Consider the following 27457-nt stretch of genomic DNA (forward strand, 5'->3'; position numbering starts at 1 on the left):
CCTCTTTTCTTTTCTCCTTGTTCAATTTTCTATCAACAGTGATGGGGATCAAACCCCGACCAGAGCTTCAGCTGCCCTTCCTTTCTTATCTTCCTCACTGCCTTTATTTCCACCGGGTTTTTTTTCTGCTGACAAGATTTCTTTTCATTTGTGTTTGTATATCTGCCCATTTTCTTCATTCACTTCATTACTTATTTTCTCTACACTTTAAGCTTTGCTGGTCTTAATTTCTCTCTTTGCGTACACCCACAGAGGAGGCTTCACACACACACACACACACACACACACACACACATAAAACAAAGCATACAAATCAAAAACCATTCTCCGCAGCATTTTACTCCACACACTGTACATCACACACATATTTTGCTGTAAATTATCTTTTTAGAAATAATTTCCATAATAAAATGGATTTCGCTTTAAACCGAAGGAGCTGGAATTCATTTGAAAAGCTCATTTGATCAAAGAAATGGTGGTAATGGAATTTGTTCAAAATGAATCTTGGAGGAAGTGCCAGGCCTGTGTGTGTGTGTGTGTTTAGAAGAGAAACATGCCAAAGAAAGTTTATAAAGTTTAGATTTTAAGATAAAGCCGAGTTCTGTTATTGATGTAAAAGGAAAAAAAAAAATAATTCTTTATTGCCCATATGACAAATACATGTGAAGAAAGGATTCAAATTTAATTTTAGAGGCATGGACATCCTATCCAGTAGGGCACACTGTATTCCCGAGATGATATAAGAAAACAAATAACAAATGATCCTCAACAGGCTGCATCAGCCCCAGGAACTAATAACAGGAATCATTCCACTGCTTCCTGAAACGCTCCATTTCATTAGATGTGGATTGATCAATTAAGCTTGTGTTTGTAAAGGTCGGCAGTCAGAACTCAGGGGCAGTCAGAGGCAGAGGATGATCTTCATCGATTTTAATATGAAAATACTGAGGCAGGCAGAGACAGGTACAACTGTGGATCCAGCTCTCAGACCCTGGTAACAAAAACTCAGGAAGGACTCGCGGCAACAGAAGCGAACAATGAACCGAGGCTCCCTGGGAGGGGACACTGGATCTGGGCGGGTTCAGGTAGTGACGGACTGACGAGGGAAGTGAGGACAGGTGAGATTCAACAGGAGCAGGTGGGAACAGTAACAAAGGTGGGAAGTAAAGGAACAGCCACTAAATATGCTCAATGTGTCTGTGTGTCTGTGTCTGTGTCTGTGTCTGTGTGTCTGTGTCTGTGTCTGTGTGTCTGTGTCTGTGTGTCTGTGTGTCTGTGTGTCTGTGTGTCTGTGTCTGTGTCCCTGTGTCCCTGTGTCCCTGTGTCTGTGTCTGTGTCTGTGTCTGTGTCTGTGTCTGTGTCTGTGTCTGTGTCTGTGTCTGTGTCTGTGTCTGTGTCTGTGTCTCTGTGTCTGTGTGTCTGTGTCTGTGTCTGTGTCTGTGTCTGTGTGTGTGTGTGTGTGTGTGTGTGTCTGTGTCTGTGTCTGTGTCTGTGTCTGTGTCTGTGTCTCTGTGTCTGTGTCTGTGTCTGTGTCTGTGTCTGTGTCTGTGTCTGTGTGTCTGTGTCTGTGTCTGTGTCTCCCTCCCTGTGACAGATAATCAGAGGGGAAACAGGAGCAGACCCTGACAGCGTCCTCACTGTGGCTCATCATTAATTATTTGGGATGGAGCCCAGTAGTGGAGGCTCCCTCCACACAGCGGTGGGCCGTCTGCACAGGTGGCCCATGGGTAATGCTGACTGTGTGTGCTGTAGCCCATCAGTATTTTACAGTACACTGTGTAGAGGAATGATACCTCTCATACATATGAAAGAAGAAACGTCTGTGGCCTTCCTCAGCCAATGATTTCATCTCTCTTCACTCCACCGATCTCTTTGGTCTCCTCACTGATTTGCATACCTTTATCTGTCCCTCTCAGGGTTTGTTGCCACCCCCCCCCACCCCCCCACACCCTTCACTGCTCATCTGTCTGGCTCGCATCTTTTATTCTGGATCTGGATATTTTTTCTGCTGACACACACGCTCCTGAACTGATAATCCAATGTGTATTGAAGCAAAGGGAGGATTAGTGTGTGTGTGTGTGTGTGTGTGTGTGTGTGTGTGTGTGTGACCTGATAGTTTATTGTGTAGCAGGAACTGGGACTTGGGTGTAACAGACAATTGTGTGCCTTATGTTCTCAGTTGCTCAGGGAGGATTTAGCCACAGACTGTTTCCTCCCTGGTGTTTAATTTACAACATGGGGAAATTGATTTAAACTCAGCTAATACGTTGTCCTGTCTTAAATTAGTTTTCCAATATGTGGAACTGATTTTGAGTTTCCTCGCAGACCTGAGTAGTAGTTATGCAAAGGGAGGGGGTGCAGTATTTTAATGACGGTGTTGTTGGAAGCAAAGAGCCACAGGTCGTCTTGTGTGCAGTCACGAAACCTTCATATCTGACCGGTAAAGACGAAGCTGTCAGCGTCCATGATGTTCCATTTTAATTGTCCACGGCTGCTTTATTGGCTTGACAGCACGGCCGGTTTAGAAACACTGACAGACAACGACTGTGGTCTCAGTAATGACTCTTCCTGCTCGTATTGTAAGTAAACTGGCAGCCGTGTTCCATTTTGCCTGAGTGATGACTGTGGAAGCCGTGGCTGCCCTGGCACGACAGGAACATCTTGGATACAAACCAGACAAGGTTCTTTAAAGACCATGTAAATGTTTTGGCAAATGATGAATGATTTATGTACCACCTGGGGGGCCATTTTACAACACATCCAAGGGCTAAAAGTGGCTCTTCCCTGAATGATTTAGGAAAAAGATCCTATAAATAACTGCTTTGTCAGCCCTATTTTTAACTCTTCTAGGTTTTTGAAGTGAGAGTAATTCATGAAGCAGCAGCATCAAAAGACCAAGGCTTGTCTACCATCCAGAAAAAGTGTCCTAGCATGAACACACAGGTGATCCTGGCTGGCAGGCTGGATAATACCCGTCACTGTCCGTGTCCACGCTGAACTGATGACTCCTGTATTTCTGTGGAAAGCTGCCTGAGGCTGCTGTTTGAGAGGCATCGTGTCCATGTTGGGTGTCATTTGGTGGGGCACAGTAGCTGTCCCTGCAGGCTGTGACTCTTCACATCAACACACAGCCACCATCTCAGTTAGTCACTGGCTTTAATCAGGTTTCCTTTCCTCACACGAGTACCGCTCACAGACTGCTCCCCAACCAGCCAATCACCGTGGGCCCGAGGAACCATCACGCTTATCAGTTTGGCTCTTATTCCTCAGTAAACGCTGCACTCAGCAGCTCTGTCAAAGATACTTTAATAACTAAACATGACTCATTACAAGCTTCGCCAGTGGTATGGAATAGGCTCCACTTCCTGCCTCCCGAGTGGGCGTGCTCATTCTAATGAAAAGTCAACAACTCTTAGGATCAGGTGTTTGTACAGCACTGAAAATATAGGTATGAATATTATTTTCCATTTCCACCGGCAGCACAGCGGTGCGGTGGTGGTTAGCACTGCTGCCTTCCATGGAGGCATCCAGAGGTCAGTCCTCTGCAGATATCTGTCTGAATTTATACAGACATCTCTTCTTCCTCTTTTTCACAGATTCTTCTGTTATCTGAGCACGAAGATGAAAAAGTGAAAAATCACAAGTTGAAACTGAGATCTTACTTAAATGTCTGCTCACATATAGACTCAGTACGCCCCATACATTTGGACTGTCGCTCAGTGAGTTGGACCATACGGGGCATGTTTGTGTGAATGTTGCTTACACAGTATGGAATCACTTCCACACACACACACATGCTTATCGAGAACAAATACACACACACACACACACAAATGATTGTTTTCTGCAGCACTAACACAGCTTTGTGTCTGCCAGGTACAGTGATGCATTTCCTTGTATCCCCTTCATTGAGAATTTTAAACAGTACTGAGTGTGTGTGTGTGTGTGTGTGTGTGTGTGTGTGTGTGTGTGTGTGTGCGTTGTTTTTCAGCATCCCAATGAATAAAAGGTGTTTAGATTTGCATTTACAGTGATGGCACACAGATGTAGACTTGTTAATGATGCCTGAACACTCATCCAGAAATCCTGACTTTGTGTGTGTGTGAGTGTGTGTGTGTCTGTGTGTGTGTGTCTGTGTGTGTGTGTGTGGCATTCGGCATTTAGCCTTGAAGGTTTGCCGAAGAGGAGAGGTGGAGAGAAAGAGTGGGGGAGAGAAAAAAGCGTGTGAGAGAGAGAGAGAGAGAGCGAGAGAGAGAGAGAGAGGAGTAACCAAAGAGCCCAGAAGCCCCTCTCCCACCCCACCACTCCTGCACACATCCCTTCTTTTCTGTCTTTGCTGTCTGTTTTCTCCAGTGAGGGCGGCGGAGAATGAATAACAGCAGGGCTGGGAAATGGAGACGTGATGCTCTTTATGCAAATCAAATACCAGCATTGCCATTCATTTCCTTCAGAGCACCCCGAGGAAAGAAAAGGAGCCAAAAAGCAGTGGGAAAAACCAGCAGGGAGGAGTTGAAGCCAGGTCAACTTTGAGCAAATATTTTTACAAAAGCCAAGCTGGGTTTTGGGAGGGCCAATCGCTGATCAGTATTCCGCCTGGCTGATCTGAGTGCAGCGTTGGGTTACAGTTCTCAGCAGCTCTGACCGGCCCATACACCGCAGTCACATTTACATAATGGAACATCCAAGCAGTCGCTGGATGCTGAATTTGGCTACTTCTGACCGCAAGCTTTTCTTTTTACATTTGGCTCTGATGCTGTTTAAGATGAGCAAAACATCTGAACCTGGCGTCAGATGTAGAAGGTTTGAGACGTGTTAGCCAGCAGATAGACCAATTATGTGATTTTCACTGAGTTTCTTCATCACCACATTACACGTTACATCGAAATCTTATCCAGCAGCGACAGTAACAACAAAATACACTGAACATCTGACTGGAGTAAGGAAATGAAAGGACATGATGATGGCGTCTGAGAGCTTTTCTACTGTTAATTCAAACTTAACTGGGATTCTTTAAAAAAAAACAGCCAAAGTGTGTGAATACACAGTTATGTATTTATAGATTAAGGTCACATGTAGGGCCACAAATGGCCTCAAGGACACACACACACACACACACACACACACACACACACACACACACACACACACACACACACAATCTGACATTTCCATGTAAAGTACACTGCATGTATGTGAATATCAGATTTTTTAACGTACCATTGTGCTTCATTGCCACTTCCTTTAAAATGAGTTCTGCCACTGATCTTCCTCCTTCAGTCTGTCGATCTGTAGCCTCGGGGCTCATCTATTTATTCACACGGGCCGTCGCCTCAACAGGATGAACGGCTACTTGCGCCGTTGTCAGATTTCTGCCAATTATCTCATCACAGGAATTCATATTTACTTTGATGAAGAGTAAAAGTCTGTGATAGTCAGACTTCTCTCTCTCTGTCCACAGCTGAAGTGCTGGCAATTGTGTTTTCCTGCAGATGAAACGCTGTTTGACTGGATGATTGAATGTGATCTGAAGGGGAATATGATGAATTTCCCCTGTTAACTATGCAGATGTGTTTTCATGAAATGAGTTGTCACGTAGTATAGAGGAGACGGACGTTTCCCCAGGGCCTTTAGGACAAGGCCCGCCCTCCCCCTGGCAAGTGAACAGTGTTTAAAGTGTAATGAAGGCAGTACAAAGACAAGCATCGCTCCAACCTCTTCTCTTCTGTTGTTGACAGAGCAACCATCCAATCACCACGGCTCCACCCTGCCTCCGGTACCTCCCCCTCACCGCCAGCAGCCCTCCATAACAGCTCTTAACCAGTCCCTGGGCTCCACGCACCACGCTGGCCAATCCCTGAATTCAACGCGGCAGCTAACCCCTCCCACTGGAAGCCCGGCCCCTGTGGCCGGCCAATCACCAGCCGAGCTGCAGACCACGCCCCCCGAGAGCGTCCCGCTGCAAGACAGCTGGGTGCTGGGTAGCAATGTGCCTCTGGAAACAAGGTAAAGTGACTTCACCTGTCTGTCTTAGTGTTCATCTAACTCTGAGGAGCCCCAGTGTCAGCGTTACTCCATGTGATGCTGCTAGTGACTGACACTTAGTGAGGCTTTCCCTTTAATCTAACGACTGGATTCTACGTTTCTACCAATACAGCAGTCCTCCAGCGCCATGTGCCACATCGTGAAGGAGATTAGACCAGTTCATTTCATATCAACTCACAAACAAGTGTGACGGATCCTTTCAGCCAAACCGGAGACCGGAGACGTGTTACTGCAGGGTTCAGTATCTTTCAGAAACATCCACAAGCAGTCAAAAAAGCTGAATACATCATTTAAAAGTCCCAAAGAATACATCAAATGAATAATATTAGTGATAACTAGTAAAGTTTATCTATGACGCACTTTCTTAACATTACAAAGTGCTTTATAAAACAAAAGAAGCAGACAAGGCGATTTAAGTAAGAATAACATGAGCAAGTAGGAAGTAAAAGCAACAATAAGAATAAGATAAATAATATCCTGACTCGTTCGCGTGGGCTTCTCCTCTGTGATCATCACACTGTTGAGCGAATGCAGTTAAGTTTTAATGATGGGATGAGATCATCAATAAGACCTTTCCTGCTCTTTTCCATTCAGACAAATGTCATTTTGTTGTATGAAACTACTTAGAATTTAGAAAATGTGATGAGAAAGTTCAGATTGGTTTAGACTACTTTTCTGATCTGGTCCATTACAATAGAGTAATAACTGCAGATCAGACGTAATAATACGTCTGATTCAAGTACCAATCTGAGGTCATTGCCGTGCAGCTTTGTATTCCAACGCTGAGTCTCATTTCATGTGTCAGCTCGTGTGTGTGTCACTGTGCTCGGCAGCTACTCTGTGATGTATTATGAGCATCATGGGGAGTGACATCCCACCCTGGTTCCCACACAGGTCATCCGCCATTAACGGTGATCGCCACTGCGGTGGATTTCTTCCCAAATGTACAGAGAAGACATACTTTGCCCCCCTCGACAAACACCTGTTTGAGATTGAATCAGCAGACTGAGTGACAGGATAATGATAAAAGGATGACAGCGCTGTGCCGGGTCCAAAAACACAGTCCCTAAACCGGCGCTCACCGTCTGGTTTGGCCTGCGGCCTGCGCCGATGTGCGCTGCAGGTGTAGCCGGTAAACCGATACCCTCTGTGGAGCAGCTGCTCCACGAAAGGTGGCGTACATCATGTGTTGGAGGTAGCCAGACCGTAGTTAGCGACATGAGACCGATAGACAACAAGAGGCCCGTCTTAAGGGAAAGTTGAAAAGAATTTTGAAGAGAAAGTTCATGAAGGAAACCGAGAGGTAAGGGGGGAGCCGTACAGTCTGACGGGGCGGTCGAGCAAAAGAAGTTCATGATTGTTAAATCATACTGACACTTATCCAGAAGAATGCTGTACTTGTAGCTTTAGCTCGAGGACTAAACAGAAGCTCTGCTGCTCTCTGTAAAGGAGAAAGAAAGCTGTTATACGTCGTTGGATACAAGCGACTGGTGGACCTCCAGATGTCCCGGCATGCCTGGCTTGTGTCAGACGGACACAAGATGGAGGGATGTGGTTATTAGTGGCCATAATGGTGTTTATTTGAGGCCATCTTACTTTAATCTGTCCCCCTGCAAATCACATCCAAATACAACCTGCAGAATGAACAAAGGACCTCCAACCATCCTGTGAAGGCTTAATCGATGTGTTGCTCACTTTGTGATTTCTTTAGGCAGGCTCTGAATCCAAAACATTTACTCAATCAGCGTCTTTGGTGGAGAAGCCTTTTTACCTTTTAGCTTGTTTCACCCGCACAAGTGTGCATCCGCAGGTTGGTGCCTTTTTCTTTTCAGGTCAGGTTTTATTGGATAATCTGAGCAGTGAATGTGTAGTCACAGAGCCATTTGTAGCTCTCTGTCTGTCTTTGTTCACCACAAATGCCGCTCTGATATTTTGGAAATCGCTGTTCTCTCCAGCAGTAACATTGCGCTGGCAACTGTTTAAAGGCCTCTTTACACACACACACACACACACACACACACACACACACACACACTCTTTACGAGGGTAACTTTAACCTTGACCTTTTATTCACCAGACAATTTGTAGCCAACTCTTTCTTTCCTTCTTTCTTCTTTCTCTGTCTCACTCTCTTTTGTCTCATTCCCTGAGAGAAAAAGGGAGCGCTGATAGATTGATAGAGGGGGAAATGCCGGTCTCTAGGATCTAAGCAGCCCCCAGCATTTTGGCTGCATGTGTGTGCTGGAGAATGTTTGGGCCTTTGGGACAGCCAAACCATGTCCCTGGCTCAGAGTTATATTCATATGAAAAGCTAATGCACACAAGAGTTCAGAGCATCATCTTTCAAGACTGAGCCCACCCCCACCGGAATGACAGACCATATGTGAGGAGGGTGGTATGTATGAGGGTGTGTGTGTACGAAATAGTATGTCTCCCCCTCGCCTCTCGCACACACATTCAGACAGACTTGGAGATGAAACCACTCACAAGTCCTCCAGGAGATGGGCAGAGAAAAAACAGCTTGTGGGGCGGAGCTGAAAAATAAATGCTGTGTGACCTGGAGGCGCTGCCTGCATGGCGAATCAAACGCATCCATCCTGTGCTGGACGCTGCAGTCAGCAAGACAGAGGAATCCAACATCTTCAAAGCTAAATGTACTGTACTGCTTGGCTGGTCCGTCCTCCACACGTCAGTCAGCTTCTCTCTTTGCGTTAGTGATTTCAGCAAAGTGACAATATCCTGTCAACTAACCTTTAACTAACCCGTTAAAACACCAAAGTCACACAATAACTCAAATAAAGTAGCTGATCAAGACAGCTCTAGACCAGCAGTTCTCTTAAATGATTGTTTTTGTCAATGGAGTCTGGTGGCTATGAACCGTGGGCCATCACAGCTATTTCTGGTAGGATCTTACACATAAGTCAATCAATTAATCAATCAATCTTTATTTTATATAGTGCCAATTCAGTTTTCATGACAGGTCCAGACTAAACTCCTTTAATTTAAGAATTTAAGAATCACCAAGAACCAGGAGACAATGGAAAGGAAAACTGGATCTGTCTGAGTGACAGAAACAAGCACTGTTAGTGGACGTACTGTGATCTGGTGCTGTGGTGCCGGAGGCTCATTATACATAGTTTGTTTGCAGCCCGTTCTCAGCTGCAGGTGGATGTGGTCGAAGTCATTTTGAACTCAAAATATATAAAAACAGGGCTCAGGTTGAAGAATAGTGCTCTTATTCTTTACTGCTGCTCTCTCATGAACCAAGACCACGACAGTTCCCAAACCTGAACCCAAAAGTGGTTTCTGTGCCTAAACCTAGCCAAACCTTAACCACAGCAATGTCCAGTCAGAAAACGGTTACATGTGTTGTTGTGGATGGTGCAGACCAGCAATGTACTTTGTTATTTCACTTGGATGATCACCAACAGTACAGTACAATGGACTGCTCACCGTCCTAGAGTGGGACTGTGTGTGTGTGTGGGGGGGGGGGGGGGGGGGGGTATTCTGTCTACCGTCCTCATGTGTTTGAAGATGTAAATTTGAACAAAACAAAGTCTGACTTTCAGGCCAAAAGTGGTTAATACATAATCATACTGACTGAAGTACACTTAAATGTACTTACAGATACATAGAACATAAGTGCTGGATGTAATGCTAGTTTCCAGCTTGAATGTCCTGTCCTTCACGTAGCACTCATCATATATTTATATTGCAATATTAACCGATCATAGAATGAGCCGGTCAGTGGAAGCTTTCAGGGCTCGGCCCCCGGTGGCCATGTTGGTGGAGAGCACAGAGTGTGGAGAACTGAGCAAAGATCTGATCTACTGCAGACCACAGGGACTGTCAGACCCCTTTGGTAGCACAAGCATTTCTGCAAGTGTGAAGTTCGTGTCTGGGTTGATTCGTCTTTTTCAAGGTGACAGGCCTGCAGTCCGGTAGCAGACACACACACACACACACACACACACACAAGCGCTGGTGTTGCTGCTCACTGACCAGTGATGGGTCAGTTCCACTGTGTTTTCAATATCATCCACTTTTTATTCCCGTGCCGTGCGTCCTCAGAGTCAGTTTCATCAGTAGTTTGGCCTAAAACACAAGTTCAAACCTGTGTCAATCGTTCAAGTTCAAACCGCCGACTCTTTGAGGAGAGCACATACCAGGATTCATCAGTTTCACACTCGACTCCTCTGTGAGCGATGTTTTTATTTGAGTATTTCACTTTCTACGGGAAAAAAAAACCCTGTTTCTACCAGACAGTTTCGAAGCTTTATCTACCCACCATCTCAATATTTTAAGGTGCATGAGCAACAGCAGTAAGTCAGAGTTTAAGACTCACACAGAGATGGTCCCAGACAGAACCCACACAGCACACTGGACGGATCAGTACTTCTGTGTTACAGCCGTGTGTGTGTGTGTGTGTGTGTGTGTGTGTGTGTGTGTGTGTGAGTGTGTGTGTGTGTGTGTGTGTGTGTGTGTGTGTGTGAGTGAGTGTGGGAAACAGTCATGGTATCATATAGACTCTATAGTTAATCTTCACAGACAAAACACCAACTGCCACATACCTTTACCCTATATACTGTTCTGTCTGACTCTCTTTCACACACACACACACACACCCAGACACACACACACCCAGACACACACACACCCAGACACGCACACACACACACAGCTGTAACACAGAAGCTTTTGCAGATTGAATGCCAGATAGATTTACCATTTTCACACATAGATCAGGTCTCTGTCTCCTTTGTCTTCTGCCCTTTTTTCCGGTTCCTCCTGTCTTCCCTCTCTCTTTGCTCTTTGTTTTACACATTTTTTTGTCCTACCTGTCCGTCCTACCTGTACCGCCCTGCTCTCTCCTGTTGTCTCTTAGTTTGTTCGTGCCCAGACGCGGCTCGTCTGGTGTGTGTCCTGATGGTGGGTGTACTGCTAACGGTGTGTGAGGTGACGGTGTGCCCCTTAGCAGTGTGTTAATGGTTCCATAGTGTGACTTTATGCGACACCACCCTGAGTCATAGCGTACATTCCTTTTCCTCTTTCTTCTTTTGCTTCATCACTGATGTATATTTGCCAGTGTAGCCCTCAGATTACAGTGGACAGGTTCAGCCCAGACGTTATGGTAGCTCACCCTGTGGTGAATTTGATCGCCATGGTGAACAGTGGAGGCCCCCGTGAGGTGGCTGAGTGCCCCCCGCTGTGACTACCCACGGGCAGGACAGGTGCTGCAAGCTCTCTGCTCACAGCGGTTTCATGGAACAGTTGCTGCTTTGCTCAGACGTACCACGGCGTTTCCATAATGACACATGTGCTCCTGCTCGGCTGTATCTGTCCTCTGTCCACTGAGAGGTTTTATGTTTTATGTGTCTGACAGTACAGTGTTCCATGAAATATTTTGTCAGAGATGGAAGGACATCATATCATTTCTTTCTTCCGGTCTGTTTCCATCACACGGATACTAATATAGCCAACTGTGCTCCACTTCACACAAACCCTTTAACAACATGCTGAAGTCATCTGGAGGGGGGGGGGGGGCTTTGTAGTGAGAATGGAGAAAACACTGTACAGATATATTTAAAGTAAAATACATTCACAATGTCTTGTTGTTTCTCTAAAGACAGTAAATGAACCAAAACATAGAGCATTCCTCCAGGACACAGACTGAGCACCAGCACCGCCTGGATCTTTAATGTGATTAGAATGTGATTTACGGTGATAGAGGACAGAGATGTGAAACACAAATTTTAATCAATTTCACCTCCGTTTTATGCAGAAATTGTGTTTGTGGCCGCGGCTGAGTGACAGAACATAAAACTGTAGGCAGAGACAGAAAGTAAAGAGGTGCGCTCTGGGTATTTATTGGGTACCGAGCACATTAAAGGAGGAGAAAATGTGACAGGAGAGTGTGAATGTCCTCATTTAGAGGTGGTAATCCCTCCACACACACACACACACACATGCGCACACACTCAAAGACGTATCCTCCGACAATCACAGACACTCAGTCAGATTTATGTGCGTCCACCTGTTGTGTCATGGGGCACCGACACAACTGCTCACTGCACTGAACAGGCGTTGATGTCAATCTCACACACACACACACACACAGACACAGACAGACATTTGGGTGCTGGACTGAAAACAGTCAGCCTGTGTGACCCTTGCTCTGATGTCTTGATTAAAACTATCAGTACTAACACAAGCACACCACAGATGTAGCCTCCACAGCCACTTGTCAGCTCTAAAAGGATGATTCCTTGCCTGTTGCTTTGGCCTGGTGTTTCTCGCCTTGCATCGTGTCCTTCACACATAAGGTTACTTCACATTCATTTCAAATGATCTGTTTTCGGATCGGTCTAGCAGCTCACATTTTCTCCTCCTCAGCGTCAGTTTTGTCAGTAACCACTGAACACAGAGCTCTGACAGCACCAACAGTCACCAGTGCTGAGCCGCGCCGGCTTCACCGCACCAACCTTGTACAGCAGGAACCTGGAGTTTCTGCCGACACCTTTCAGACCTTCAGAGAAATCTAACGGCAGAAAAACGGCAGATTGATATTCACTGTGATTCACTGTGGAATTTCTAGAAGAACTGTCCAAAATAGATTTTAGCTGCAGATGGTAGCTGCGTATTCTAAGTGCTTTAAATAAAAGGGATTAGATAAAAATGAGTCCCAATGCATTTCATTTTTTTTTCACACATCCATTACTCCACTACGAGGAACAAATAAGTCCTGTGATCAGTAGTTCAACAATCCAGTTAGATGAACTGTAAACTCACTGTTGTCTTAGCAGGACATTTTATAGGTTTGTGTGTGTGTGTGTGTGTGTGTGTGTGTGTGTGTGATCTCAGGCGTGGAGACAAAGAGCAGTTCAATGGTGAAATGTGAATTAAAATGAACCTTTTATCCCTCCTACTGTAGCCACCGTGGGGTATTCGTGCTGTTGTTAATTTGCTACTGTCACAGTGCTCGACATGTCAGCCGCACTATATACACACATTAGTTCCAGTCCTTTTCTTCCTGAGGATCTGTAACCTGTCTGTGCTTTTGTTAAAACACACACACACACACACACACACAGGCGCAGCCTCCTTGTGTGGCTCCTATTGTTAAATGGTCTTAATGTAATGTAAATACAGCTTGTAGAATAGTGAGTTTGAGGGGCTGTTATTATTAGTGGACTAGCAGATTAGTTCTGGTTGACAACATGCTACTCTCTGCTAAGCACACTGTGGTTACAGTCATTTTACACTCGATTATCCTCACTGTGTCTGTCTGCTGTAATTGACTTGCACTTAGACGCTCATAAAACACATACAGACTAGTTATTGTGCTCTGTCTGCAGCCCCACTCTGTGTGTGTGTGTGTGTTTTGGAAAAGCCTCAGTCCTGTGCAGCAGTCCAGCTCATAGGACTGTATGTTTCAGTGAGGACGATGTCCAGGTCTGACAATATTGATCAGAGCTGCTTATTTACTGGCTTCATTCAAAACACACCTAAAAGATGCAGTGAACGAGTGCTGCGTGAACTAGTAACAGCTGGAGACGTCCATCAGTCCATCGACATCGTGCTCTGCTTTCCAAGCGTGACCAGTTGCAGACTATCAGGTGTCACCATCATGTCAATCTTCCCATGATCCCCGGTGTTTGGGGGTCACTCTCTAAGGCTGTTTTGAATTACATCAGCAGCTGTGTTTTCAGATATCTTGTCCTGGTTTGTTGGTGTCTAGGTTAAGTAATTCATATGAAATGAATGTTGGTGATGAAAGGCAGGAAGTGGTGACACAAATAGAAAAATAAAGGGAAAGCAGGTGGGAAAGGATTTTAGAGACCACCATTGTCATCATAATGTATTGTGTGTGTGTGTGTGTGTGTGTGTGTGTGTGTGTGTGTGTGTGTGTGTGTGAGTGTGTGTGTGTGTGTGTGTGTGTGTGTGTGTGTGTGTGTGTGTGTGTGTGTGTGTGTGTGTGTGTACTCTAGTGGCCATGCCTGGCCTCTCTCACTCTGAATGAAGGCATGCACTCAAGCAAGCGCACACACTCCAAACAAATGTACCTGTTTGGTTGTAGTTTTTCATTCCAACAAACCTTCAGGTTGCTCCGACAAAGCCCCTCGTCATCGTCATCCCGAGAGCTCGTGTGCAGACAGAGGAATCAGATTCCTCCATCAAGGGACACGGTTGCATGACCTGTGCACCAGGTGTGCAGAGTAGTCCCCCCCCCCCCCCCCCCCCCACACACACACACACACACACACACACACACACACACACACACACACACACACACACACACACACACCAGGGCCGTCAGGTAAATGGCATTAACTAGCAGACGGGAAACAGCAGTGCTGAGCACCATGAGGAGCACGACTGAGTGTTCACAACAGTGCTCCCCCTAAAGGGAAAACTAATGGGCTTCCTCTGAACTTTAAGGGGTGTTCATCACATTAAGGAGATACTTGTTTCAGCGTTTTATGAAATAATCTCCCAAAGGCTCATGTCAGTTTGACACATCGGCAGACTAAGAGAGCTGTTTTCTATTAGTCAGCAAAGCCGAAACAATCCACAGTGTATCTCAGTCTAGATCTCACATTCACTAATGCTGCAGTTATTCATCTCTGTCTTCTGTGTGCAGATCGCCAACATGTCTGCTCTGGTTTAAAGTGACGATCTGGTGCTGCCGTCGCTCGTCTGTGCGAGAGGTAGAACCTCACATAAAGACCGGTGCTTCTGAAGAGAACGTCATCTTGAATCATGAGATAGCGTCTGCTCTCGCTGCCTGGTCTGGGTGGTTGTTTGGTCATGTGACTGAGAGCATCTCATGTTTCTGACTGCGTGCGTTAAAATGCATTTGTGCCTTTACGGGGAAACAGTGTGATGCTTCTCGCTTGCTCACCTCTTCCTCTGCTTGTATCCCTTTAACTCCCGCTCTCTCTTTTGTCTGTCTCCCTCTTCACACCTTGCCTAAAGGCAGGTATTAATTGAAGGGCCCTCGTTATAATCGGTTCTAATTGTTAATCACACAGCCTTGTTAGAGAGCAGTCTGATTGTAATTACAGATGCTCGTTAGCCGGGGTTCTGTCATTAATTAGACATTGTGACCTTGGTAATTATTGCAGCCGTACATGTATGTGCCCGTGGTTTTCTCGTGGAGATTTTCCTCCAGGAAGCTCCACAGACCTTTTCAGGCGTAAAATAGACCTGTTCGGCTCTCGTGTGGACACCCATGGAAGTGTAATCTAATCTCCTTAATAACTTCTAGCAGACCACAACGTTTCAAATAATCTCCCATGTATTTTTATTGGTGTTTCCCTCAGCGATAGAGTCACTGGACGCCTCCCCTCTAATATGTGGTAAAGGAAATCATGCTAATTCTAATCTGTATCATTTCAGACGCTCCTGACAAATATTGTTAACAAGAACTAATTGTGTCTGAATGACGGATAATGAATTAGTTCAGGACTGGCGGCAGCGGGCGGTTGCGCTTAAGTTAAGAGATGCAGAATGGAAGGAAAACACGCATGTCACAGGCCTCATTCATCAGTTTAATGAGCATAGAAAAGCTTTGTCACCTCTCTGTTCAGGCACATACAAGCTGTGACTCATACTGGTGAACAGTTGTGTGGCATTATGGCAGTAAAACTGATCTGCTGACCTGATGCCCCTGAATGCGTTTACTGATTAGTTGTTAGTGAAGGATTGCCGCAGAGGGTGGGGGGGGTCCACATTTGTTTTTCGGTCTGAGATGCTGAGACGTCACGAAGAGAACATTTCAATGAAGATTTCGATGAATCACAGCTCGGGTTTATTTCTGTTGTTCTGCTCAATGGTTCTATTGGCTGTGATGAAATGTAACCAACAAAGTACCTGGTGAGATCAACCAACGTGAGCTGTCAGAGAGTTTCACACGTCAGGTTGCTAAAAAAAACAGAGAGAGAGAGAAAATGCCGCTATCGGTGTCTACATCGGTGAGTTTGGTGGATGTGAATATGGAGTGTGCCTCACTTACTGGCTGCCATCACCAGTTAGGGCACTAATCAAGATTCCCACAGTTCCCAGTGCTGCCAGCAGGGGGCAACAGTGTGTGTCCTGCTGTGAACTGCCTGTCTGTGGAAACAAACTAATGCAGCACAACTAATTTCTAATTTCTCTCCCCGTGTCTTGTTTCTGTCACCCTGCAGGCACTTCCTCTTTAAGACTGGTACAGGTACTACCCCCCTCTTCTCCACGGCCACCCCTGGCTACACTATGGCAACAGGCTCAGTGTACTCCCCTCCCACCAGGCCGCTGCCGAGGAACACCCTGTCCCGCTCCGCCTTCAAGTTCAAGAAATCCTCCAAGTACTGCTCATGGAGGTAAGCTGGGACGAGCTGGGAGGAACCAGTCAAATACAAAGGGGATTCACACCAGAACCATCAGAATGAGCTTCAGTTGAAGTGGCGCTGGCCGTTTCCTCTGTGCACTTCATTTGGGTGCACATTAGAGTTTCTGACAAGTGAGAACAGCTGGCCTGCTAATGAAGGCTCTTACCAAGAGAGCTGAGCTGCAGGTAAACTGCTGTTTTCAGGGGAAGGATCAGCACTCGGTGCCTTAGTGCCTGGACTCGGACAAGAGTGCACAGGATGATGATTTTTTCCTTTTTTCTAGCCAGGCCATTCTGGCTACCAGGCTATATGCTTCACAGGTTTAATGAAGTAAAAACGCCATGCTTACACATGTAACGAGGAGGCTCTTCATTGGTCTGCCGCTGATAAAAAAGGTTCTTGATCAGCTTGCATGCATGCAGCTCGTCAGCGGATGAGCGTCTCTCAGAGGGCGCTGCGGTTTGAATAGCACCCTGTCTCTGTGAAGAACCCTTCTCTCACGGAGAACACAGAGATGGGACGCAATCACGCAGGGTTGAAGTGATATCCCTGGGTGATGGAGGGATTTAATGTGAAGCTGATATTTACTGATGCTTTTACAGCCTTCGCGAAATGCAATCAGAGCAAAATGAGAGACTCAGCGCCTGCGCACACACTCCGCGTTCTCTGTGCAGCATTTACATTTCCTCCTTCACAGATGACATTTAGATACAGTATCGTTCTTTTTAAGTGTGTCCTTCCTGTCTGTGGCTTTCCTTTCTCTCCTTTTACTTTTCATCCTTGCTCCTATTCTTTACTCGTTCCTCTTATCTGTCCCACACCCTCCTCACATCCCTCCTCCTCCTCCGTGTCTCTTCCTTCAATTTCAATGAGCCAGAAGCCATCTTAAAGTGCACCGCATGACTTGTTATTGCAGAACATAGATTTAATGGTGCCCTAGTCTCAATACAGAGGTTTTCAAACTTTCACACATTTCTTTCCTGTAATTTACTGAAAAGAAAACCTCCCACTGCCAGAGCTGTGAAAGTATATATTCACACAGGAAAGCATTATTTCAGCTAGTGAATCAAACATCCTTGAGAGTGGAGATTTACTATTTAGGGTCTAAATGCTGTTTTGAGACAATGTCTTCCTGCCAAAAGCACAGCACTTATTTAAACTGAGCAGCAGGTTTTGAAAAATGTGCATCGTTGCAAATAAATCTCAGCTGGTAGCAATACCAGCCACCGGTGGTGTTAGCAGCCTTCAGAGGGCCGCTCATGGTGACTCCTCCTGTTCTAATGTGGGCAGGACATATCAAATCTTAGTTTCCCCTGCACCCTGAGTCTCCATAGCCCTCCCCTCATCTATTTTTACAGCTTCTAGTGGTCAGTACTCAACAGTTGTGAAGTACAGCTTCTGGCCGGCCCAAGTCCAGCAGAGGGCCGGCGTGATTCACATTCAGGCACTTCTCCATCTCTTTAGCTCGCTGGTGGGTGAAGCTAACACTGGGGCAAAAGGTCAGAGCCCGCCCTGGAGTTTTGGAGCCCCAGGCCAAAATCTGATTCAGATTGATATACTGTACACCCCCCCACACACACACACACACACACACACACACACACACACACACACACACACATTAACCCCCATGTGCACTGCTCACTAAAGACTCTTACCTAACTGGAATACATCATCACCTGTATCCCCTCCCTTCCCACGTAAACACAATAAAGTACTGTAGCCGCTAACACAGCCTGCTTTAGAACACCCATGATCCCTCACTACGTAAAGCATTTGTTTAACCATCTTTATATTTCTTAAATAACCTACACAAAATACTCTTTTGGACGGTAACCTAAAGCAGGGGTGTCCAAACTACGGCCCGGTATTGTAACACGGCCCACACGTGGAACTTGCGTTGGACTGTGTTGTACTTCTTAGTCTCACCACTAGGGGGAGTAACTGTCTTGAACGAGGCAGCTTCTCTATAAAATGAGTAATAGAAGAAGAAATGTGCTACAGGTGACCCAAAATGGCAGAATTAAGGAAACGTAAGAGAGCAGGTGAGTGTAGAAAGTTTCAGACATGGTGTGCGATGAGAGCACAGCTAATTACTAATGAAGATCACTTCTGCATTACGGAGGAGCTGCTTGATGTTAGCAGGCTAAAGAGCAGTTGGCATGATGGGAGTTAAATGGGACGAGTTTTTAGTGGATCTCACTGATCACCTGAACACACTGAACAAGAGCCTACAAAGCAAAGACCAGAACTGGAAAGGCTGTTTTTTTTTCTTGCATCATATTCAGTTATCAAGCTGAATTTACCTACATTTGATTGATTTTGCCAACTTTAATCCACTAGAGGTGAGGCGATATACATCACCTCTAGTGGATTAAAGTTAGCAGTATAGCTCACTTCTAGTGAGTGGCCCAGCCCTTTGTATGTTTTTCTGTATGTGGCCCTCAGTGAAAAAAGTGTGGACACCCCTGACCTAAAGCATCCTTAAAAATAACCAGCACTCAAAGCATCGCAAAATCAAATCGAGCAATAACATGCTGAAGTCAGTCGGGCACTTGTAGTACAAATACTGCACGTGAACAATTAAAATAATCAGAAATGCCACCCGATACAGATGGAAGACAACCTAAGCCGCCTCGCTCAGCCTCTCTAGGTGTCGTCTCTGATCTGTCAGCTGTTCACTCCCTTTGACGGTGAGGATCCACCTCCTTCCACGATGCTGCGTGCGCCAGGTTCTGGGCTGTCCTTGTGCATTTTTCACTAAAGTAGTAGAGTGTCCTATTCAGTTTGCCATTTTCCTCGGAGAAGAGCTTGCAGCAAAGTGACAAAAGATGTGGTGGTGGCAACCTTTTCCGTCCTCTCTTTTAGGAAAAGTAAAATGCTCTTTTAACTCAAAGGGACCTCTGCTGACCTTACCATGTCACCTTATCAGAGACCCTCGCTGTACTGGCGTAGAGGTGGACGTCTCTGAGACACACATGCAAGCACACAGTCATATCTGCTTTGTGTATGCTGCTCAGAAATACGCATATTGTTGGTAATAAGTACCAGAAGGAATGCACATGTGAGTTGCATTAATAGTAACTCAACTCAGTTTGACAGTAAACAAACCAACCTGACTAGACTGTGCTGCTGCAGCAGCAGCCAGTGAAGGAGCAGCAGAGGATGAAGTGTTGGGATGTGGACGGCCCACATATTTCCTAAGCACATCTAGAAAATGATGTAATAGATGTTTGCCAAAAATAAGCATGAATTCATGCATAGACACAAGATTGGTGTAAAACCCACTCTGCATGTAATTAATGCAAACACTTTCCTCAGTCAATCCCACAGAAACCTTGGATGTCTTTCAGCTCCAAATCCACAGCAAATCTATTTATGCAGAACACATTTTTACAATAAAGCATAATTCATTTTAATTTCAGAACCCTGCTGTATTCTGTACAATGATTTCGTGTCCAATGCTGATTAATTAATTTATCCCGTCAGAGAGGGGAAACAGATAACAGGGTAATGACAGATGTCTGATTCATCAGCAGCAGCACCACGTCCCCATGCTAGCTTATTCATCATAGTTACCTGACTGACGTATACGTGGTGACCTGCTGTAGATGGAGACACTGTTGTAGCTACATGGTGACCTGCTGTAGATGGAGACACTGTTGTAGCTACATGGTGACCTGCTGTAGATGGAGACACTGTTGTAGCTACATGGTGACCTGCTGTAGATGGAGACACTGTTGTAGCTACATGGTGACCTGCTGTAGATGGAGACACTGTTGTAGCTACATGGTGACCTGCTGTAGATGGAGACACTGTTGTAGCTACGTGGTGACCCGCTGTAGATGGAGACACTGTTGTAGCTACATGGTGACCTGCTGTAGATGGAGACACTGTTGTAGCTACATGGTGACCTGCTGTAGATGGAGACACTGTTGTAGCTACATGGTGACCTGCTGTAGATGGAGACACTGTTGTAGCTACATGGTGACCCGCTGTAGATGGAGACACTGTTGTAGCTACGTGGTGACCTGCTGTAGATGGAGACACTGTTGTAGCTACATGGTGACCCGCTGTAGATGGAGACACTGTTGTAGCTACGTGGTGACCTGCTGTAGATGGAGACACTGTTGTAGCTACGTGGTGACCCGCTGTAGATGGAGACACTGTTGTAGCTCCGTGGTGACCCACTGTAGATGGAGACACTGTTGTAGCTACGTGGTGACCCACTGTAGATGGAGACGCTGTTGTAGCTCCGTGGTGACCCACTGTAGATGGAGACACTGTTGTAGCTACATGGTGACCCGCTGTAGATGGAGACGCTGTTGTAGCTACATGGTGACCCGCTGTAGATGGAGACACTGTTGTAGCTACATGGTGACCTGCTGTAGATGGAGACACTGTTGTAGCTACGTGGTGACCTGCTGTAGATGGAGACACTGTTGTAGCTACATGGTGACCTGCTGTAGATGGAGACACTGTTGTAGCTACGTGGTGACCTGCTGTAGATGGAGACACTGTTGTAGCTCCGTGGTGACCTGCTGTAGATGGAGACACTGTTGTAGCTACATGGTGACCTGCTGTAGATGGAGACACTGTTGTAGCTCCGTGGTGACCCACTGTAGATGGAGACACTGTTGTAGCTCCGTGGTGACCCGCTGTAGATGGAGACGCTGTTGTAGCTACATGGTGACCCGCTGTAGATGGAGACACTGTTGTAGCTACATGGTGACCCGCTGTAGATGGAGACGCTGTTGTAGCTACATGGTGACCCGCTGTAGATGGAGACACTGTTGTAGCTACATGGTGACCCGCTGTAGATGGAGACACTGTTGTAGCTACATGGTGACCTGCTGTAGATGGAGACACTGTTGTAGCTCCGTGGTGACCTGCTGTAGATGGAGACACTGTTGTAGCTCCGTGGTGACCCGCTGTAGTTGGAGACACTGTTGTAGCTACGTGGTGACCCGCTGTAGTTGGAGACACTGTTGTAGCTACGTGGTGACCCGCTGTAGATGGAGACACTGTTGTAGCTACATGGTGACCCGCTGTAGATGGAGACACTGTTGTAGCTCCGTGGTGACCTGCTGTAGATGGAGACACTGTTGTAGCTCCGTGGTGACCCGCTGTAGTTGGAGACACTGTTGTAGCTACGTGGTGACCTGCTGTAGTTGGAGACACTGTTGTAGCTACATGGTGACCTGCTGTAGATGGAGACACTGTTGTAGCTACGTGGTGACCTGCTGTAGATGGAGACACTGTTGTAGCTCCGTGGTGACCTGCTGTAGATGGAGACACTGTTGTAGCTTTATGGTGACCTGCTGTAGATGGAGACACTGTTGTAGCTACATGGTGACCTGCTGTAGATGGAGACACTGTTGTAGCTACATGGTGACCTGCTGTAGATGGAGACACTGTTGTAGCTACATGGTGACCTGCTGTAGATGGAGACACTGTTGTAGCTTTATGGTGACCTGCTGTAGATGGAGACACTGTTGTAGCTACATGGTGACCTGCTGTAGATGGAGACACTGTTGTAGCTACATGGTGACCTGCTGTAGATGGAGACACTGTTGTAGCTACATGGTGACCTGCTGTAGATGGAGACACTGTTGTAGCTATGTGGTGACCTGCTGTAGATGGAGACACTGTTGTAGCTCCGTGGTGACCTGCTGTAGATGGAGACACTGTTGTAGCTACATGGTGACCTGCTGTAGATGGAGACACTGTTGTAGCTCCGTGGTGACCTGCTGTAGATGGAGACACTGTTGTAGCTATGTGGTGACCTGCTGTAGATGGAGACACTGTTGTAGCTACATGGTGACCTGCTGTAGATGGAGACACTGTTGTAGCTACATGGTGACCTGCTGTAGATGGAGACACTGTTGTAGAGACTTCCTGGCCACATCAGACCTGTGAGACTCTGTGGACAGGTGCACAGGTCACATGGCCATGTGATGTCAAAGACCGGAGGTTTTGAAGGTTTGATTTACATTCAGCAGTCGGCTGAGTCTTGGCAGTAGCTGCAGCCAGAGAAGGAGCAGCCAGCTGCTGTCTAATTAGCTGTGAGACTTGTCCAGCGCGCTGACAAGACAATCCAGAGACGTCTGCTGTGTGTGACAACAGGGACGCTTCAAACTTCAGAGCAAGATGATAGTTGACTGTTGTAATTGTTTGTGTCAACCGTTCACTGTATTTTTTTTTAGACAAAAGCTTGCTCCGTAGTTTCATGGCTGATAATGTTGGTGCTGGCTGTTTTCTTCTGTCCTGAAACCTGTTTTCACAGCGACTCCTGCAACCAGAGACACTTCCAGCCAACCATAGCTCCTACTCAGATGTTTGTGCTCTAAAATTGTAGTAGATTTGACATTTTCACGAAAACATTTGCTTCATTTTGTGCAGGACACATTTATGAAGACGCCTAGTCATTAGCGAGTAGAGCGTGTTGTTGACCGTACATCACAAACTGATAACATATTCCTCTATTAGTCCCACGACGGGGACATTTACGGGGATGTATGATGCACAAACGGAAGTGTAAATGCTGAACAGAGAAAACAACTGTGAATCTAGAGGATGTTTTTTTTGTTTTTTTTCTTCATTGTGAAGGTTATTGGAGAGAAACCCAAACGTGAGGAAGGTGACAGCAGCAACAACAATCTCTCTGTTGTGTTTTTTTTTCTCAGGTGTACAGCCCTCAGCGCTGTGGGACTGTCTGTACTGCTCTCTGTCCTGCTCTGCTACTGCATAGGTAAGACCACACACACACACACACACACACACACACACATATTTTCTGTTTGTCTCGGTGTCTCTCTCACACACACACACACACACACATTTTCAAAAATCAGCATTGTGAATGCTCAGTCTGGGGGTTAGCTTGGCCCAGGAACAGGATGACAAATGAGACTTTTATTTCTACTTCCCCTCATTTGTCCATAGTTAATCCACCTCATCTCTCTTCCAATCTCGTCCAGCTTCCTTCTGTGTATCAGCCGTTCTGCTCCTCTCACTGCTGCCTTGCTTAGTTTTCACTCTGGTATGAGCCCATCAGATAACCACACTGTCAGGGTTTTCCTTTCTCCGGGCCTTTTTCCTCCCTCCCTCCCTCCCTCCCCCCCTCTCTCCCTCCCTCGCCACCGTTTTCCAGGATTTGCTTGCAGCTGGAATCCACTTTGGTAACAAGGTTTTAATATTACAGTAAGCTAAGATTAATGTTTGCAAGATGTGGCATCAGAGTTTCAGCGTCCCTCCATCGAAATCATGAAATCTTCACTTTCTACATTTATTTTTTTTTATGTAACAACAGTAAAATCTCAACCCTTACTCCTGCTCTTTACCAGAAGAAATCTGCTTAACAGTGACGCCAGCCAAACGTGTTCATAATTCAGTCAGATTGAAGGAATTCTTTGTGCACGGCAGGACTTTTCTTCAGGGGTGCTGATGAAAGGCAGGAATGTTCTCAGAGTAATAACTCAAAGAGTTCATTGTCAGGTTTATTTCACTTTACATAAACCAGACTAAATAGTGGTGAAATGTGTTATTCTAACACAAAAAAAGCACAGAGATTCTGTAGCATACTTGGCATTTCTCTCTCATAGTTTCTCATCCCCATAAAAGTGGAACTTAAAACATCCCGCTAACACGGCACGCATGTATCTCTCTCTCTCTGACAAATGAAGCTACGTGATACTACGGGAAGCGGGAGGGGCTTGACGGTCACGTCAAATTTCCCAATTGACTTCATCCAGTTTGAATCCATTTTTGATTCGGTTGTTGTGTCGCTAAACTCATTTTAAGTGTGGCCAACTCACATCATTAACCTCTTCAGCCCGGCTGGACTCACCGGAGGCGTCTGGCTACCAACAGGCCCTGGCATTGGCATAAAAATAGCGGAGGCTGTCCCATGGGGAGGGTCCCGTGGTTTAAACACTCTTTCAGAGGCTTTCCTGCTCCGACAAGAACACATGGTGTCTGAACGCTCTCTGCTTCACTGTTTTCACTTTTGTCATGAAAATTTCAATTTGAAGCTGAAGAATAAGTCCAGCATATTTGTGAGTGCAGGCCTTGGTCCGAACCCCCCCCAAAACAAATTAGTATTAGCCTTTAAAATCACTCATAAAAACACTTCAGTGCTTTTCTTCCCCCCCTTCATTACTTTAAACCTGTCGGAGCAGATTGCTCCTTGTTAGACTGTGTGAGAGCGATTTCTTTTTTTAAAAGGCCCGGAGAGGAAGAGAGAGGAAGGAAGGAGAGAGCTAAAGAGTCAGACGGAGGTATTTTTTCTAAAGGTCATCGATTCCCACAATGAACAGAAGCAATTATGACTGGAGCTCACATGGTCCTTGGACCCGCTCGCCTCAGGCTAGTCCGTGTGTGTGTGTGTGTGTGTGTGTGTATAAATATGTTGTGGTGTGTGTGTGTGTGTGTGTGTGTGTGTGTGTATAAATATGTTGTGGTGTGTGTGTGTGTGTGTGTGTGTGTGTGTGTGTGTGTGTGTGTGTGTGTGTGTGTGTGTGTATAAATATGTTGTGGTGTGTGTGTGTGTGTGTGTGTGTGTGTGTGTGTGTGTGTGTGTGTGTGTGTGTGGGCTCCCTCATGCAGCATTGTTAGAAAGATCTTTTTTTTTTTTTTTTTCATTCGAAGCATCTCTTAGAGTTTCAGGGGAATTTATGATTCACATACACATATACTCATCACACACACACACATGGATGAGCACACACAGTTATTCATACACTAACGATGCACAGGAGCATACAGGTACATGTTCACACACACACACACACACACACACACACACACACACACACACACACACACACACACTGAGAAACACATGCACGGAGGTGTTCAGAGACACGTTCTTATTGGCAGGAGCTTGATTCTGTCAGTGACACTGTGATGCAGCGATCTGGACAGTTCCTGAGCACAGACTGCAGCACACTGACTGCCCAGAGTGGGGTGGGGGTGGGGGTGGGGGTGGGGTGTGTTCTTGTGCATCGTTAGTTAGCTACACAGGTACATGAAATCAAAGAAATAGATCAATATATACAGCACACTCCAGCTGAAAGCTGTCACAGTGTTGTACGAGGAAGGCAGACCGGGACATACAGCCTTTCTCACATGAATATTTAAAACCCTGAGTGGACTTTAGCCTTTCACAGTGTGACAGAAATGCGACCAAGTCCTCTCTGGTCTGACTGTTGGCTTGTCTTTTATGGACTCTAAGTCCTTTTCTACAAAGTCAACATGTAAAATTCGGGGCATATTTACACGGTGAGGCGCGTGTCTGCAAGTCATTCTTCAAACATCCAGCAAGGTTTCGGCTTTGCTGGCGCTCAGTCCCCCCCCCAACTCGCCGTGCGTGCTGATAGATCCCTCGCTAAAAGCCCATTTTTAAGATCCAGGATTCACTCATTTATCTTAACTTTAAGGTTGATTTGAAATTTATTTCTCGTAGTAAAGATGCATAAAACCACCCAGGACATTCAGGAAGTGTTCACAAAAACACAAGATTACAATAACTAATTAAGCCTCAGTGTGCGCCATGAAACAAGGCCCTGCATCAAACAAACGCTGAGCGCCCACGAGACCTGTTGCACCCCCACTTAGTAAAGCCATTAACACGAGTGTCCCTCTGTGACTCCGACTGCACTGTGCTCGTTTTTAAGGATTCTGTAAAACTCATTCAAGTCTTTATTTATTTATTTTTTTTGGTGTGAGTCTAAATAGTGCGAGTTACAAAATGAGAATACTCTGCTTAACTTCCATTATTCCAAGAATTAGCCTCTACTCGTGCATTCGCAGCATTTGCTGCAGGCCGAGGTCTAATATCTCTGCGGGAGCCACAGCAGAATGATGTGTAACAATTATCGGACATTGATTTTAATCTGCTATGAATCTGCCTTGTCAGTAGTTTGGAAAATAACAAGGACACTGTGTTGGAAATGCAAAGCAGCGCTCTCTCACAGGGACGCCTGCTGCTCGACATGTCAGAAATGTTAAGACGCAGATTTGGGTTGAATGTTGTCGTGGCTCCGATGAATATTCATATATCAATTAACTGAAATCCATGTGTTGTAGACGTGCTTCTTTGTTTCTCAAGAATTAGTCAATCTTGGTAAGTGAGTGTTTCGAGTTCAACAAAGTCAAATTTGCACAGAGTGTGACAGCCTGTGCGGCTCCCCTGTGGTCACTAGCTTTACTCTTCAGGAAGGAGACTCTTCTTCTCTAGCTGTGTCGCTGTCGCCTCCCACATCACCTCGTGTCACCGGGGCACAGAAATATGGCCTCGCGATTATTTGGATGTTTCAAGTCGGCTGCCACGCTTGAGGAATCCACCTGTGTGTGGCAGATTATTAAATTATCAGTCTTTAGAGCTTCACAGCCCAACGCCTGTGTTCTGTCTCGTACACAAAGATAAACCTGTTTCATCGAGCGAAGGGGCGGAATGGTATGAATTAATTACATCAGGTTAATGAATAATGCAAATTCTGTGAAAACAGCGGAAATATTAAGACTTAAGTTTCTGAAGGCTCTGCCCTGTTTTCACTCGTGGTGGCTGATGGAGTACTTAACCCCGTCACCACCACCTTTATATTGGACAGTACTTCAAAATCCAAATTACATTCAGTTCCAGTGTCTTAGTTCTAAAGTTATTGCTGTCAGCATGTGAACACAGGACAGCTCTTCTGGTCCTGACAGATGCCATTTGAGTGAGTGCACACTAAGTGTCCTGCACCTGAGCACCTGAGCACCTGAGCGCTGTGATGCATGGACACAGAGCTGACCTCCGTGCAACAAGAACCTTACCGCTGAAAAGACTTGTTTAGCTTATTTAATCCACAACTGCATCTCTCCGATATGTTCTGTTAATTCCCAAATTTCCTAAAAAGGTTCTGTTAGAGAGAAGCAGTCTTGTATGACTGTTACCATGGCCATTAATCCTCTTACTTTATCAGACACACACACACACACACACACGCAGGCTCCTGTCGATTTGCCAGCACTCTCCCATGACCCTTTGCTCCTCTCCT

At 45.9% G+C, this 27457-nt stretch overlaps 1 protein-coding gene across 1 annotated transcript in view; it reads left to right on the forward strand.

Moving 5' to 3' along the window:
* LOC139225662 (teneurin-3) overlaps positions 1 to 27457 on the forward strand; it is a 161392-nt gene that overhangs the window by 50024 nt on the left and 83911 nt on the right. The window contains exons 3-5 of the mRNA XM_070856476.1: positions 5736 to 6003; positions 16233 to 16406; positions 23102 to 23166. Coding sequence (XP_070712577.1) covers positions 5736 to 6003; positions 16233 to 16406; positions 23102 to 23166 — 507 coding nt within the window. The remainder of the gene's footprint in view (positions 1 to 5735; positions 6004 to 16232; positions 16407 to 23101; positions 23167 to 27457) is intronic.

Source organism: Pempheris klunzingeri, chromosome 3 (assembly GCF_042242105.1).
Source record: "Pempheris klunzingeri isolate RE-2024b chromosome 3, fPemKlu1.hap1, whole genome shotgun sequence".
Lineage (NCBI taxonomy): Eukaryota > Metazoa > Chordata > Actinopteri > Acropomatiformes > Pempheridae > Pempheris > Pempheris klunzingeri.